The sequence below is a fragment of the Cynocephalus volans genome, chromosome 6 (genome assembly GCF_027409185.1).
Source record: "Cynocephalus volans isolate mCynVol1 chromosome 6, mCynVol1.pri, whole genome shotgun sequence".
NCBI lineage: Eukaryota > Metazoa > Chordata > Mammalia > Dermoptera > Cynocephalidae > Cynocephalus > Cynocephalus volans.
In genome coordinates, this window is record NC_084465.1 from 143,644,822 (window position 1) to 143,662,736 (window position 17,915).

The following is a 17,915-nucleotide window of genomic DNA, read 5'->3' on the forward strand; positions in this document are numbered from 1 at the left end:
GGGAAGTGGAAGGCAGCACTGCAAACTAGTTTTCCTCTCTTCCCTCTTTCTGCAGCGCCTTCTTTGACCTGAGAAGTTCATTTAAAAGCCACTGTTTATACATGCCTCTGAGACTAACGAGGTGAAGAATGGTGCCCTTAAAAAATCTTGGTCTTTGCTGTCTCTGTACATTTGGAAAGAAAAATTTCACTAGTCAGGAACGCGGCTGGTGCGCAAGCCTCATACAATAAGGCTGTTGTGCGCAGGCCCCAATCCCGGCGGGGCGGAGCGAGCGGCTGAGGCCACGCTGACGCACGGCTAACGCCAACAGGGCACGAGGAAGGGGAGGAGCCCGGGGAGCTGGGCGGGGCTAGGGTGGGTGGAGCGCGGGGGGAGAGTCACGTGCCCGGCGCGGCGCAGAGGCCATTGTGTGGAGGGGCGGGGCGGACCGGGGCGAGAGCCGGAGGTGAGGGTTTCTGTCTCTCGAGGTGGCATTGGCGGCTGCTGGACGCTGCTTCCCATTTCCTTTCCTTTCCCCCGTCTTCTCAGTGTGATTTTCTTGGTGAGTTATTGGAGGAGAAAGAAAGGAAAATTAGAAACCAGTCCGTTCCCGTCGCATGCCTTTCCCTCCATCGTTCCTTCTTTCCGCTACTCGGTTGTCATCTCAGCTCTGTGCGCTCATTTTTCCTGTTGCTTGTGGGCGAGGCTCCTGGGAGCCCCCCTCCCAGCCCTGCCCGCCACCTGTGTGAGTGCGAGCCCGCGTCCCCGCGGCCCTCCATGCACCTGTCGCACTCGCCCCTTGGCCGGCCTGTCTGCGCTCTCCTGCGCCCGGCCGGTCGGACCCCTCCCTCCAGGTCTCTCTCCACGGACGTGTGGACCTGGTCTTCTTAAACGAGCAGCCTAAACTAGGAGAAGCCTCTTAACTGGGCCCTTGAATTTTTGCCCACTGTTTGGTGGCCCTTTTTGAAAATTGTGCTTCTGGGAAGCGGCTTCATTCCGTTTTGAACCAATTGATCTTCCGTGAATCCGTTTATGCACGTGTGCCTGCTTGAAAGAAACTTATTTAGAAGCCTTGGACCCGAGTCTCTAAAAGACATTGGTAATATGATTGGGAAGGAAGATAGATGGCTGTGAACCAACCTTGCAGAGGCCACTCTGCCCAAGGGAAATAAAGCTGCCTTAAGATTAGGGAGAACACCGAGTTTGGGCCTGTCCCTGCCTGAGTGCCTGTTAGAGGGATTAAAACAGCATAATGACTTGGTGAACTGTTTAGTTCCTACCTAAAAGGCTTTGCTGAATGTGTAGGTCCTCATTTTGAGCCCCTTAGTGAATTTCATTAGCTAAGAATAAATTTAGTTTTTGTAATCCAGATTTTTATTTTTTTTTTCCCACAGGCACTTAACAAACGTTTCAGATGAATTACGTCTTGGGGATGATTTTCTTGGTTTTTTCACATCGGATTGAGTTTCTATCTAACAAAACATTTTAGATAGATCCCCTTTGGGTATTTTATGTTTTTGTTTTTTGCTAAGCATAAAGAGAGAAAAATTCTTTGGGGGAATTGTGCCTGTACATGCTAAGATTTGAACTAAAGACTCATAGAATGATAACACCATTAGCCAAGTGGGTAGTCATTGGCCAAAGCTTATAAATTCTAATTAGGAGGAACACACTGGGACTATTTATGTTAATCAGTTCCTGAAAGCCTTAGTAAAGGCAAAGCATGAATTTCTCCGGTTAGTTAGCAGCAATTGGCCTTTATTTTCTGGGGTTACTGAAGTAAAATAATTTCACTGATATCAGTATATTTATTGTGCTTTTGCAAATACTAAACAGAATTTGCTTAAGACCTCCTCAATGTAGTTATATTTAGTTTACAGTCATGATGAAGCTGTTAAATCATTGGAAAGGGGCTTTTTTTTCCTTAAGGCACTAGATCTTTAATTCTGCTTGCCTTTTGAATGTATGTTTAAACAGTATATTTCTAATTTTTACAATCCCTCAAATGTCCGTGTCCAACCTCATGTCCACAGGGAATTAGTGTTGTTATACACCTTCAGGGATCAACAAACTTTCTGTAAGGGGCTAGGTAGTAAACATTTTGGGCCCTTGCAGCCCAGGTGTAATGTGTCGCAACTACTCAACTCTTCTATTGTAGCTTTTAAAGCAACTAAAGACAATATTAAATAAATGAACAAACGAATGAACAAAGTTTTGTTTCAGTGAAACTTAATCTCCAAAAACTGCGGTGGGCATGATTTGGCCTGTATATTGTAGTTTGCACAGACTCCTGGTATAAGTGGTATGCATGTGTTGTACATAAGCAAATTAGATTTTTTTGCTAAAGATCATTTTAGTCTATTTAAACGAAGAATGTGGGTGGGATATAAATAAGACAATTGGAAAGAAAATAAGCCCTTTGTAAAGACAGCTTCTTTACAGTATTTTTCAAAGTTACAGAATTGTGAAGAGTCCCTAAAAAAGTCTTTTCAGTTAAATGCCGGAGACCATTAAGAGGATACCTAACAGCAGACTAACAGAAAAAACTTAGTCACCTTTGATAGTAATATAAAGACAAAGATAAGTGGGGAACTTGTACAATTATGCCTTTGGTTGTAAGATCCTTGTGATTACAGCACAGTACTGGAATGTGTGGTCCTTTCACACTCTCCACCTCTCTATTTCCTGGGAAGTAGGACAGGCCTGTGACTGAAGTGCTTGATGAGAGGATTTTGGGTCAGTAGTCAGAAGCAGCACAGCTTCACCTCCCCTTGGCTAGTTTATGTCCTGATGTATTTGCATTTTTTTCTTAGTACTTATTGGAAAACAATTTATTGCCATAAAAATGCAGTAAGTTTTAAGAATTTTTAAAAACCTCAAAATATCTTTCTATATAACATAATGGGCTAGATCTAGATATTCACTTTTTTGAGAAATTAAAAAAGATTGCATTAATATATCATGATGAGCATAATCATGGTGTAGATTGTTTTAGAAGTTCATTGAACTATAGCCAGTTCTCATCATGAAATAATTTTTGAAGTGTTATTCTTGTATTTTAGTTTGGAAACGCATGTAATAACAAATATTTTAAATTATTGGCAAATGCTAAATAGGTTTGACTAAATAGGGTTTTGAGGATTCCTCACAATTGAAAATTAGATAATTTTATAATGAACTGAAAAATTCTAATGGACCATTTTGAAAGTAAAATTGGTACAGGTTAGAGTGTAAATTTGGTTGATTATCATTTAATAGTAAACTTAGGAAAACATCATTGTAAACAGATTGCTGAAAGTTGGTACGTATTTTTTGTTTAAAAATGTAACTTTATTAGCATTCATAGGAAATAATTTAGAAGTGAATTCTGTACTTTTTCGCCCTTGAATTCTTATTAAGTTTTGATCAGCTTTTGACAGTAAAGTTGTCAAATCTTGCTCCTTGAGGTCACACAGTCCTTGGACAAATATGTATAAATGAATATTGTTTTTGCTTTTTAAAGGTCTTGCTGTGATATTGACACATCATTGTCTTTTTATTTATCTATTTGGATGGCAAGTATCTTATGTCTGAGAAGTACCCATGGGAGGTAGTGGGTCAAAATGCTCCACTTGAAGAAGGGATCAGTAGGAAAACCTTTTTAAAAACCTAAGTGTGTAATGGAGTTCTGTAGATTTTCCATCCTCCATGGAGTTAAAGAGTGTAACTAAAATATTTTTGTGGAGAACTTATGCTACTAAAAATATTTGAGAACATTAGCAATACGGTGAAACCTGGTTACTTTATGGCAAAGAGATTTGGTCTTTCGGTAGTTTTTGTTTTCTGATTCATGTGATTGACTTCCATGTGATTTGAAATAATTTTGTCCTTTGGTTGAAGAAAAATTACCTATTCATGACCAGTATACTGAAAAACATGCAAATGTTAATAAATGGAAAAGATTTAATAAAATAGCTTTGAGCTAAAGTAAGATGGTGTAGTCAAGCCTAACTATTCGTGGATGCCACCTTTGTGAATTCTCCTACTCACTAAAATTTATTTGTAACCCCAGAATCAATACTTGCAGCACTTTGGCAGTCGTTCATGAATATGAGCACAGCGGAGAAAAATTTGAGTTGCCCAACTCCCACATTCCCAGCTAGGGAAAGAAGGTGATAGTCTGCCTTCTTGTTTTAGCGCTCATACTGTAAACAAGTGTCCTTTCATGTTCTATTTAGTGCCGTTTTTCACATTTTTGTGCTTTTAGTGGATGATTTTGCTATTTAAAATGGTCCCTAAGTGGAGTGCTGAAGTGCTGTGTAGTGTTCCAAGCACAAGAAGGCTGTGATGTGCTGCACAGAGAAAATAGGTTTGTTACATCAGCTTCATTCAGGCATGACTTACAGTGCTATTAGCTGTGAGTTCAGTGGTAATGAATCAACTATATATGAAATAAAAACACACATAAAATAAGGTAATGTATTGATCAGTTGGCAAAAATGTTGTGACCAGAAGCTCACAGGAACCTAATCCTGTTTTCCCCCTAGGAGCAATGGTTCAGTATTTACTAATTCAGCATTAGTCGTGACTTTGTAGAATATAACTACTGTGAATAAAAAGAATCGACTGTATATTACTTCTTAAGTAAAAACTGAGTTTACAGAATGTTACATGCTATGGGCAATTTTCCATCTTGTCATCTGGTTTGCTTAAAATGGATGTTGAGTCTTTAAAATTAAATTTGTGGCTGACTGTTACAAAATAAAATTTAGTATGCAGCTTAAAATAGAATTCATCTTCTTTATTTTTCTTCAGAAATGACAATATTTCGTACCTGTTATAGCACTTAACTGCCTTCTGCTAGTGCAAGGAAGATTTTTGTGGTGAAATAATATTCATACAGAATTTATAAATTGAACTGTAAGAATTTTCTCTTTTTAATTCATATATATTTTGCTACTCCAGAATATTTCAAAAAGGAGAAATGAGATAAAATTTAAAAATGAGAAGGCATAGGGTAAGCAAAACAAAGGAAAAGTAAGATTACAAAAGATAAGGTGAAGTTAACACATATGCTGTTTGCCTTACAGTCTTCTACTTTTAATGGAGTTAAGCATTGTAGGAACCAATACAAAGTAGAAGAAAAGATAAGTTAAAAGATTTAGTGTCCATAAAACAAACCACCTACTCAGGTAATATATAATTATTACTGATACAGATATCAGAAAGTTATGAATTGTAAATTTAAAAAGAACAAAAGGACATAGCCTCCTGAATAGGAGGTTAATCAGGTGGTTTTATACATTACCCTCAAAACAGTGCTAAAGTACAGCACCAGAATACGGTTTAATAAAATAAATGGCTGATATGATCCAAATGTACAGTTCTCTCTGGTCCTTGGTTTACTCCAGGGAAAGAATTAGACTGCAGAGCAAAACAGTTCTTGATTTGGGGTGAGCACCACTGTTTGCTCTAAAGGTTTATCAGCAAATCAAACCACAAAAAATATTCCTAGTCTTGTGCCTTGATATTCTGATACAGTTTATATAATCTTAATCTATTGTCATTGAGTGACAGTGATTAATATTACTATATATATTAGTATTTTTATGTGCTAACCACTATGATATGTGCTTTGAATTTATTACAGACTCATTTAAAGAGCTAAGAGGTACCTGTGTGTGGCAGATGCTTCATTTGGGTTTTTTACACTAAATATTATTATATAAAAATCGTGGTAATTCAGGTGGGTAAGACAACCTAAAAGGACAATTCAGACACTCATTTCATCCACTGATTTTTTCCTCTGATCGTTGAAACATACAGTTCAAGTATTAAAAGTTCCAGTTGCTATTGTGAAAGAGTTTATATTTGTTATTTGGTTATTTTTAAAAATTGCTTGATGGCAGAAATTTTTTCCATACTGTTTAGTAAAATTTTTTTTCTATGGTAAGACATGCATGTTGAAAAATTACAGTATCTTAATCTTTTCATAGTAGATTTGGGGAAACATGAAGAGAGTCAATTTTTCTGTATTTTTACAGTAGCAGATGGATTTTTAAATAATAGACTAGTATATGTATAGAATTTTATAATACTGTATGCATTAATGATTAACTTGATTTTTTTTTTCTTTTATAGACTCCACTTTTTGCAAAGATCAACTTTGTCTCAGAATTAACAAACTCTTCATCTAAGATTGGTTCTGGTGTGTCCTGTGTTTACATGTCAGTAGGAGTTAAGCACAGATCATACAAGCTGAAAAGTCTAATAAGGAAATGAATTCCTTCTCTCAAGCTATAATTTTACTTGTAAGTTAAACTCAGAGTGAATTTAAAATGGCTAAAGTGTTTAATTACAGAACAGAGTTTAACATAGACAGTAGTACATGATTGAGTTTTCAGAACACATTTAACTATACCATCTGATATTTAATATGGCTTAGTTGCATGTTTGTTCTACCAGAGAACATGTGAAAAGCCCCACTATGTGTCTGTAAAATTACTTAAGTCAATTTAAATGAACATTGCAGCAGTTATTAAATTGCATTTTACATGACTAAGAATTTGATTTCTCTGGCATAAATTTTGTTTTCATGGTGAGCACATTTCCAAAGACAGGGACTTGATCAGTATGGGGAATTGTAGAGCTTCTTTGGATGCCAGAAAAAATTTTTCCTCTCATCATTGGAAACATTACTGAGTTTCTTGGCTGTCACTCTGGAATCTGGAATTTGGAGTCTTTCCACTGGTGATGTTTATAGCACCAGAAACAAAAGCGATGGTCCCATGCAGATAAGTTTATCAATATGTAGCCTTTGACCTCATTGCTGATATTAATTTACATAATATTATACCTTTCATTTTGGCTCTTTTTAATGCCTTTGATGTGAATTATATGTAAGAATGATTTTTAACAGTATGCATCTAAAAGGCCCATAAGAAAGAAAATACCATACCTTTGTCCTGTACTTTCGAAGTTATTTAAGCGTTTTATAAGCAAATATGTTCTTTTATTCTCATTTCCTGCTGTGACTTCTATAACTAAGAAATTTATGAGTAACACGATAATCTATCAACATGTTCATATAATTAGAGAGATATTAAATATAAAGAATATTGAATTGCAAGTAAATAGCACTCCAACTCTAAATAATCTTTATATGTGTTATAAACCAATAAACTATGAAGCAGTTTTCATTACAGTATTTCATAAAAAGAAAAGAAATGCTAATTTGATTTAGTATATATTTTTTAAAAAAAGCATTTATGGTATGGCATTTTTTGAGGAAGTAACCACTTGAGCTAAAGCCGACCCGGATGGTATGGCATTTTTTGAATAAAGTTTCTGTTGTTTATAGTTACAAATTTTTAAAGTTCTGATTTTTCATTGTCTTGAGATTTGAAAAGATATTGTTAAAAAATAATATGCGATACATGAGAATTTGGGTTGGAGCACTTTTCTTTAAATCATCCATAAATTTGAAAGATTTTTGAACAGTTTATGTACTGTGGGCATGGTTATATTCAGTCCTATTGGGATTTCAACACTTAGAATTAGTAACTAAATGTCTTTTTTGTTTTTGTGTTTTGATAAGGGCTAAAGCCATTTTTTTACGTTGGCTTGGGCAGAAAAGTGAAAAGAGAATGCTCCACTTGAACCGATGTCAGCATCTGAAACAGATAACACAGAAGTGTTTTTCTAGTATACATGTTAAAACAGATAAACGTGCACAGCTGTTTCTTTCAAGAATCTTTGCATTTGCAGAATTAAGGAAGTCATGGCATTCAACCCACTCTCTTGTTGGAGACAAAAATATTATCCTGATGGGACCTCCTGGTGCTGGGAAAACAACAGTAGGCAGAATAATAGGTCAGAAACTTGGTTGTTGTGTCATAGATGTGGATGATGATATCCTTGAAAAAACCTGGAATATGAGCGTGTCTGAAAAATTACAGGATGTTGGTAATGAGCAATTTTTAGAAGAGGAAGGAAAAGCTGTGTTAAACTTCTCTGCATCTGGAAGTGTGATTTCCCTTACTGGGTCCAATCCAATGCACAATGCTAGCATGTGGCATCTGAAGAAAAATGGAATAATTGTATACCTGGATGTACCTCTAACAGATATAATTGGTCGTTTAAAATTAATGAAGATAGACAGGATTGTAGGTCAGAATTCTGCAACATCTATGAAAGACTTACTTCAGTTTAGAAGACAGTATTATAAGAAGTGGTATGATGCTCGTGTTTTTTGTGAAAGTGGGGCTTCCCCAGAGGAGGTAGCTGACAAAGTGCTGAATGCAGTTAAAAGATACCAAGATGAAGACTCAGAAACATTCGTTTCAACAAGACGTACTTGGCATAAAGACTGTGAACAGAAGGTTTCAACAAAATTTTTCAGCGAAGCTGTGATTGAGGGGTTAGCTTCTGATGGTGGACTCTTTGTTCCCGAGAAGGAGTTCCCAAAATTAAGCTGTAGGGAGTGGAAAAGCCTAGTAGGAGCAACCTATATAGAAAGAGCGCAAATACTATTGGAAAGGTGTATACATCCTGCGGACATACCTGCTGCCAGATTGGGAGAAATGATTGAAACTGCTTATGGGGAAAACTTCACCTGCTCAAAAATTGCCCCTGTCAGGCACCTCTCAGGCAACCAGTTCATCTTGGAGTTGTTTCATGGACCAACAGGATCATTTAAAGATTTATCTTTGCAGCTTATGCCTCATCTTTTTGCACACTGTATTCCACCAAGTTGCAATTATATGATACTTGTAGCTACTTCAGGGGACACAGGGAGTGCAGTCTTAAATGGTTTTAGTCGTCTTAATAAGAATGAAAAGCAAAGAATAGCTGTGGTTACATTTTTTCCTGAGAACGGAGTAAGTGATTTTCAAAAAGCACAAATAATTGGCAGTCAGAGAGAAAATGGATGGGCAGTAGGTGTCAAGTCAGATTTTGATTTTTGCCAGACAGCTATAAAAAATATTTTTAAAGATTCTGATTTTACTGGCTTTCTTACCATGGAATATGGAACAATCTTAAGTTCAGCTAATTCCATAAACTGGGGCCGACTGCTTCCCCAGGTCGTTTATCATGCTTCTGCATATCTTGATCTTGTCAGCCAAGGATTTATTTCTTTTGGAAGCCCCGTAGATGTCTGTATTCCTACAGGAAACTTTGGTAACATATTAGCAGCAGTGTATGCCAAAATGATGGGAATCCCTATTCGAAAATTCATCTGTGCCTCTAATGAGAACCATGTTTTGACTGATTTTATAAAAACAGGACATTATGATCTAAGGGAAAGAAAATTAGCACAAACCTTTTCACCATCAATAGATATTCTCAAATCTTCAAACCTGGAACGACATTTACACTTGATAGCCAATAAAGATGGACAGTTAATGACAAAATTATTTAATCAATTAGAAAATCAGCATCACTTCCAGATAGAAAAGATTCTAGTTGAGAAACTTCAGCAGGAATTCATAGCTGACTGGTGCTCTGAGGGAGAGTGCTTAGCAGCTATTAACTCTACCTACAATACTTTGGGGTATATTTTGGATCCACACACTGCTGTTGCAAAAGTAGTTGCAGACAGAAGGCAAGACAAAACTTGCCCAGTGATTGTCTCATCTACAGCTCATTACTCAAAGTTTGCACCTGCTATCATGCAGGCTTTAAAGATTAAAGAAATCAATGAAACGTCATCAAGTCAAGTTTATTTACTGGGTTCATACAATGCATTACCCCCACCACATGGGGCTTTGTTAGAGAGAACAAAACAGCAAGAGAAGATGGAGTACCAAGTCTGTGCAGCTGATGTGAATGTCCTGAAGAGTCATGTGGAGAAATTAATCCAAAATCAATTCATATGAAAGTTTTCTGAGTAAAATATTTTTTTTCTGGTGATAAGAATGCAATAATCTCAAAAGTTGATTTGGAGTATAATAGCATTTTGTTTTTTATGTAAATGTCTGTGTGTTTTTTATCTTCTGAAATTTCAATAGCTTAATTTCTAAGAGTGAACATTGTACCTGCATTGTACCTCCTTAGATTTTAAAGTAGACGTGACAAAAGTTAGCATAATGCATGGACCCTTGTGCTAGCATGCTTTGCTTTGTGCTCATAAGGGATATGTCAGTTTCCACTCCCTTACCACCATTTTTAAGTAGACCAGAATGTCTGGTATTTAATTTGGCAGTTAAAATATTTAAGCACAGTTTTTATATACTACATCTGTAACTATTTACTAGTTCTATATTGACTAGAAAGTTAATTTAAATTCAAAATAGCTAAGTTGTATGGAGGTTAGTAAGCTTATCAATTAAGATTAGAGCCAGTGTTTTTAACCCTTCTCAAACTCCATTTTGGATTACAATCAATGATGTGTATCCCACACTGTCCAAATAAGTGTTCTGTCCTTCACTCCCCTTTGAATGTTTGTTAGTTAGGGGGATGAAGTTAGAAAATCAAGACATAATTTAAATCCAGGATGTAACAGTCAACAGAACTACTTAGTAGTGTATGTAGAAGTAAAATTACCTACTTCAAGAGGAAAGTTTTCTGGAATTAAGAGTATTTGAATAGTCTTAATAGAAGTATATTTACAGTTACAGAAAGCAGTTTTCCTCGTATTTGAAGTCCATTCCTATATAATTTGTCTATTGTCTCTTTTTCAACGACCATTGTCTTTTTTGGCAGATGAAATCACATTCAACCAGTACACATGTATTTATATTCCTTTGTAGTAACCATACATTTTGACCGTGACTTATGTTTGTGAATTTAATGGATGTTTTATTTCTGAATTAAAGATTGTCACTGAAAGGACCCATTAGTGTTATGGACCACTGTCAACCACAAGATGGCATTCTTAACAATTGGGTTTTACTGATAACATTCTTCATTTTGTGGGGGAACTACCTCCATGAAGAAATATATTAAAAGTGATAATGATGAATACATTTTAATGGTTTAATGAACAGGAAGGATTTGTTTGAAAAAAATGTAAATATTAAACCGATTTTATGTTAACATCAGATCTCTGGCTTAGCTTCTGAAAGGTATGTTCTAAAACCAAAATTTGAAAACCAAGAACAGTTATAAGAAAATAATGGAAGATTCAAAGTTCTACACCTATTCATGTATGTCTTTGTTTTTTTTTTTTTTATCATTTACTTTTAAGGGTATTTGTTTCAGTAGATGACATGTTTAGAAAATGCATCTAAATATTCAGTGTGCATGAGAATGCACTATTTTTCAGAAAGTGGGAGGGACAGTGTTAAAAAAAACGTGATTTCCGCCCTCAAGAACTGTAGTTAATGAGACTACACATACTTAAATCATATGCAACATGAGTTATTGCAAAATAGTGTGTGCATAAGTGTAAAATGAGTGATACAGCCAAGTGCTGTAAGATTTCAAAGAAAAGGATCACCATGGAATAGTCAGAAAAGATTTCACAGAGGGCAGAACCTGAGGTCAGTCTAGAAGTATGGGAAGATTTTCTAGGTGAAAATGGAGGAGAACATTCTAGACAGAGAAGGTGAACTGCTCAAGAGTTCACCTGCATTTATTGGTGATCAGTTTGTTCTCATTGTCCCAAACGGTTATTTTAAGTCTCTACTTTTTCCTAAAACCAACTCTGGCCCTTCACTCGCAGTTAATAACCCTGCCTCATTCCAGTAGGAACAAGTTACCATATGTGACATCCCTCAGCATCCCATCATTAATTGTGTAAAACTATCACACCCCGTCTGTTCTCTCCTTCCCTTTGATTGAATCTGGTAGTTTTCCTCCTCTTTTCAAAGGCCAGTCTCTTAGGGGTGGCTTGGATCCTGTTCCCTTGAGCCTACTCAAGTAACTTGCTTCATCAGTCATCTCTTCTGTTTCTTGGACTCCACCCCTCTAATGGAGCCTTTCTTCCTATGGCATGTGATGCTCTCTTTTCATATGTTAGAAAGCATAAGGGCAAAATCTTTCTGAATATCCACACTTCTTCCAGTCTACTCTTCCTTATGTTCCAATCAAGGTAAAGGTCTTCACAGAGTTGCCTACACTTATGGTCTCCACTTTCTTACCTCTCGTTTTCTCCAGAGTGCGTAAAATATATGCACAGTTTAAGGATAAATAATAAAACAAGTACCTAAGTACTTACCGCCTCACTTTAGAATATTTCTCATACCTTTGGTGCTTGCTGTGGTTTTTCTTCGATTACATTCACTTCTTTCCCAGAGGTAACCACTGTCCTAAATTTTCTGTTAATCATTACGTTTTTCATAGTTTTGCATTGGGTAGTTGTGACTGTTTTGAATTTTATATAAATGGAATCATTATGTATTATTTTATTTCATGACCTATTTTTTTTGCTCAAAAACTTCAAAATTCATCCATTCAGATGAATGAAACCACAGTTCATTGATCTTTATTACTAAATAATGTTGTATGCATACCAAAATCTATCCATTTACCAGTCAGTGGACATTTAAATTATCTAATTTTTATCTGTTCTCGTATCCAGTAGATATACTGTTTCTTAGAATTTGTGTTGAAAGTTAGTGAATATGCATTTCCAAACATTTGTGCTTCTTTCTAATAACATGCCAAAATAGTTTTCATATCTTGACATGATTAAAAGTGTATGTGGTGTTTGTAAAAGAAAAATTATCAATTTTCAGGCTATGGTTATAATTTCTAGCTTTCACTATCTTCAAGATTATTTTACAATATCATAATTATAGTGAATTTGTAAGATTTTTTAGAGAGATGGGATTTTAAAGTTACACATTAATGGAAATCATAAAATATGTTTCCATCAAATAGAATTTAGAAGACAGTAAATTGTATGAGGATTAAGTTAAATTTTAATAGTAATTCACTTTCAAAAAAAATCAGTGATGGCAAATATTATTTCAATCTGCAAATCAGAAACATTTTATCATTCAGACTATTTAATGTTAGTAAAAAAAAAAAAAAAAGTAACTCTTTCATGTGAACCTCAGACCAGTGGAAACAGATATACTGTTTTTGTCCGGATCCAGGAACATGAACGAAATCTACATATGAAATAGTTATTTGTGTGGGCCACGTCAGTGTCCTCTAACCACTGACAGCATTAGTTTTCTCTATTGGAAACTTTTACTTTAAAAACAAATAGGCTCCTTCAAAAATAAATAAGCTTTCCTGACTTGAAAAAGCAAAGCCAAGAAAGTTGCCAATGTCTTCAAAGAGGGACATGTCAAAGACAAGAAATTAAACAGCATAATTGATGAATAGCAATACTGTACGCTGATCAACTGACAGTATTTTAATCAGAGCCCTACGCCAAAATACAAGGATGGTTTAAGTTAGCTGTTTTTTTTGAAATTCAGAAGTTTTAATCTTTCTCATTCTGAGTTCTGAGTTAGGGTTTTCTTCATCTTATTGGTACTAACATTTGTTTTCAGAAGTCACTGCACTGAAGTTTCATTTGCAAATGTAGCACTACTTTTTAGGTTATCATTATAGACTTTATTGAGATTTTAGTGGTCTATAAAATGCATAGTTCCTAACAGAAGGTAAGTTTCATTTACAAATATTAAGGGAGTTTATAATTTTAAATTACTTTAATCCACAATGGATTATTTTTTCATGAATAAGTTCTCATGTTTTGTGAATGAATTCTGAATGAATCCATTCAATACCATCTTATAGTAAATTTAATGTTATCTGTGAAGTTTTTTTTTTAAAGCAAATGCTTTATTACCATTTTAAAAATGGAAACTTTGAAGTAAATATTCTAGAACTCATGAAAAATGCTGAAATAAGAAAAAAATTTAAGAACCATTTTAATCAATTAGAAGAAGTCAAAAAAATTTAAACTTCTTGGTGTTCTTTAAGGTGCAGATATCAACATGTTGATTTTTAATGACTAATTTTATTTCAGATTAAATTAGACTGACTTGTATTCATTATGACATTAAATTTTAATTTATAACTGTATGCCCACCAATAGGTTTTCTTTTGAAGCCACATAAAAAAAAAATGTTGCTTGGAGTGTGGTTGGCAGCACATGCCTCAGATTCGCAACCCATGTTTATCATTTTCTTTAAAATTAAGGAACTATGCTTTAAAAAAGTTTTGTTTGCGTCATTCATCTCATGTTCTCATTGAATAGAGAGTATTTTGGGGGGAAAAATATGTAAGGTTTAAAGTTTTTATTTTAAGTTCTTAGAGGAAAGAACTTGAATATATTCACCTATTACCTAAGATACCTGTTCTTTGGTTAGATAAAATGGATAATCATCTAGTAGAACTTGAAATTAACATAAGGTTTTATTTCGATTTTGGTTCTGAAAAAATTTATTTTTCAAGGACATCTTTTTTTTCTTCATTGGTCTCAAAATTGGATTGACTTTTATTTCTCATCTAATTTTAGTTAGTGCCAATCTTTGTTAAAATATCATTGATTGTAATTATCAAGTGTTTTGTAAACATTGATAAATTACATAATCCTAAAAATACAGGGTGCACAGATTTAGAAAGAAAGGCGTAAGTAAGCTGATCTGGGGCTCAGAAGTGGAGGTGGGTAGTGGGATGAGATTAGCTGGCAAGAAGGAAGTCTTTGATATCCATAAGCTATGGTGTGTCAGTAGCTTTTTTGGAGGAAAATTCATCTTTGAATTTCTACTGTAGCAAACACAATGTAGTGATTACTAAATGTTTAGAGAGATCTTATTTTTTAATGCTAATTCGCTCTTTTCTGGACAATTGGTCTCGTAGGGATGGACAGAAAGCTATCTGCCACTGAAGGTTTGCTGAAAATGAACTGACAAAAGGCAGATTAATAGGAAAAAAAGGCATACAAATTGTACTTAATGAACAGGGGAAAATCACAGGAGAATGATTACTCAGTAACCCAGTGGGGTACAGATGATTACATACCCTTCTTCAGGAAGGGGAGATGGGGGCAGGTGTAGAAGTAAATAATTTTCAGGGGAAATGAATGAGCCCAAAGAACAATGGCCTGAGACAAATTTTTTTGGCGGCTGGCTGGTAAGGGGATCTGAAACTGGTAAGGGGATCTGAAACTGTGACCTGGGTGTTATAAGGCTGCACTCAAACCATTTTTTCCCCTCTTCTTTAGAAGCTTTTAGGATCTGCTTATGGCCAGGTTTCTAACATTTCATGACAATATTTATTGGTATGGGTCCTTTTGATTATTTGTTTTGCTGTTGGAGCACATTGATGGGTCTTCTCAATCTGGAAATTCATGTCCTTTAGCTCTGATAATTACTAAAAAAAAAAAATTATTTTCTAATTTCCCACTTTCCCCTATTGTTTCTGTTATTTTTTCCTCAAACTCCTATTTTAGGGATTTTGAACATCCCAAAGTGATTTTGTGTGGTGTGGAAGACTGACCCTAAAAATAGTGGCCAACAGTACCTCCCAAATTTGTATGCACAAGCTGCTGCTCACATTGACAAGTGAAGTTCATTTTCCCTTCCCTTGAATCTGAGCTGGTCTTGTGACTTGCTTTGACCAATAGAAAGTGAAAGAAGCGATACGGGATTCAAAGCCCAGGCTGTAAGCAGATTGGACACTTCTACTTCCTTTTGTTATGTAAAGAAGCTTGGAGTTGATCACTCAGTAATGAGAGACTGTATGGAAAGAGGCCTTGGAGGGTGAGAAGACATCTTGAACTATGAGCCCCTAGCCGACTTCCCAGGTGAATGTAACTTTGTGATTGCCCTAAACAGAAGAGCAGAAGACATGCTAAGCTGAGCCCAATCAACCCAAGAATTGTGAGAAATAACTTGTTTTAATCCACTAAATTTGGAGGTGGCTTGTCATACAATGTTAAATAATTGAAACATCCTTTTATCTCTACAATTTTTTTTTTTTTTTACCATTTTCCTTTTCTTTGAATTCATTTATCATTTTGGGGAGGAATTCCATTTTCTAGGTTTATTTCTCTTCTAACTCTTGTATTAAATGTTAAGTTGCCATTGTCATGTTTTGGTAACTAATATTTATTTTTAGTCTGTGAAAATTTTTACTAGCTCTATGTTCTTATTTCATGGATGCAAAAGTCTTCTTTTATTTCTTTAAGGAATTTAAATACAGTTTAAAAATTCTTTTGAAATTTGTTTCTGTTTCTTCTGAAGTCTGCTTTTTGTTTGTTTGCTTTGGTCTCTGTCTTTCCTGTTGAGACAGCCCTCAAGTGTTTAGTAATCTTTGTCTGTTATTCACATTTTTCAAATATTAAGAAACTAATTGGAAACTATTTCCTGAATGGGACTTGTCAGTCACTGGAATTCACTGTAATCTGACTGGTCCGTTTCAGTGATTACTCTCAACTCTGTCTGTAGTGCTTTTCTGTTGGGTTCTTTAGATTTCCTGGAAAGACATCCTCCAAGGAAATATGATCAAAGTAGAGAGAGATGGGGACTATGGATTGTTACCATTCAACATGTAGATTTTTCTGTATGGAATCTCTATTTTCTATGTGGTATTTCTGCCCTCACCTGTTGCTAGTATCCCAGAATTTGAAGTCTCTCCAAAAAATATGCCTATAGTCTTAGTCAGCAATCACCCTGCTCTGTCTTTTTAGCAACTGGTCACTCCACAACATATTTGGCAGTCTTTCCCAAACTACTTCCAAACTACCATTTTGCTTCTTACACAGGCAGGCTGTGAATTTTCCAAGTTTTTATTCTCTGCTTCCCTTTTTATTATAAATTTCATCTTCAAGTAATTGTTTCTCACAGTTTAGGGTAAGCCATTAAAAGTAGCCATGCAATAGCCTAAATGCTTTGCTGCTTGGATATTTCTTGCACCAAATATTCTAATTCGTTGCTCTTAAATTTTGCATTCCATAAGCTCAGGCATGCACACAGTTCGGCCAAGTTTTTTTTTTTTTTGTCAATCTGTAACAAGGCCTTTACTCCAGTTTCCAATATCTTGTTTCACAGTTTCATCGGGAACCTTGTCAGAATGGCCTTTATTGTCCGTATTTCTACCAGCATTCTGGTCACAACTGATTAAGTAATCTTTAAGAAGTTCTATATTTTTCCTAGTTACTTTGTCTTCTAAGCTCTCACCAGAATCTAGGCTTTTTCTAGTCTGCTTCTCCAAATTCTTCCGGCCCCTGCCCATTACCCACTTTCAAAGCCGCTTGCACATTTTCAGGCATTCTTTACGAGCAACATCTCACTCTTGGTACCAATTTTCTGTCTGAGGATTAAGTTTCAACATGAGATTTGGAGGAGACACTCAAACCACAGCACATTTCTGCTGGATTGAGTGGCTTGATTAAAATGGTTCAATTTTCCAACTTGACAAAATTTAAGATTATTCATATTTGTTTTAATTTCATAAGGCTCAAGTCAAGTAGCAGAAGTTTTCATGAAATAATTTTACTTGCCCTTAATATTACATTTTTTCTGGAACTGTCTCTCCTATTTGCTTAAGATTTTAAACATAATTGGTTGACATAATATTTAAAGTACTGCCAAATCAACATGGATCATTACCAGAAAATACATCATTTCTTCTTAATTCCACATATGTGTAGGGTTCTTTTCTATTATAGTAATGTAATTTAATTCTAAAAGATCCCAATAGCTTATTTTTTCACATTATTCTGTGTATTTTCCAGAAAGAGTCATCAGTTCAAGAGACACCTCCTTTTCCCTTTCGTGTTATAGCCTTCTGTGAAGAAACGCAGAACATCTTTTGAAAAGTTGAATATAAAAATATTTTACTGACAGCAGAAAGAAGGAAAATATTAGTTTAAATCAGGTCAAGAGAATAAAATTTCTTTGACAGGCCAAAAGTACCAAGATGAAATTTTATTTTATAGAGAAAACAACGAAAGCTAAAATATCCTTTGAAATATGCAGGGCGTTCTTGTCAAAGAGGAAAAAAATGTATAGGAGCTTTATAATTTTGAAAACAATTACATATCATTTTAT

The 17,915-nt window shown here is 35.3% G+C and overlaps 1 protein-coding gene across 2 annotated transcripts; it reads left to right on the forward strand.

Moving 5' to 3' along the window:
- Positions 1-399: 399 nt before the first annotated feature.
- Positions 400-9,928, forward strand: THNSL1 (threonine synthase like 1). Of its 2 annotated transcripts, none has more exons than XM_063100470.1 (3): positions 400-445; positions 6,100-6,269; positions 7,556-9,928. In XM_063100470.1, the coding sequence occupies exon 3, from the start codon at positions 7,605-7,607 to the stop codon at positions 9,834-9,836; it is 2,232 nt and encodes a 743-aa protein (XP_062956540.1). In that variant the 5' UTR covers positions 400-445; positions 6,100-6,269; positions 7,556-7,604; the 3' UTR covers positions 9,837-9,928. The 2 variants fall into 2 exon arrangements, with proteins under 2 accessions (XP_062956540.1, XP_062956539.1); XM_063100469.1 differs by having other exon boundaries at positions 433-541.
- The last annotated feature ends 7,987 nt before the right edge of the window (positions 9,929-17,915 follow it).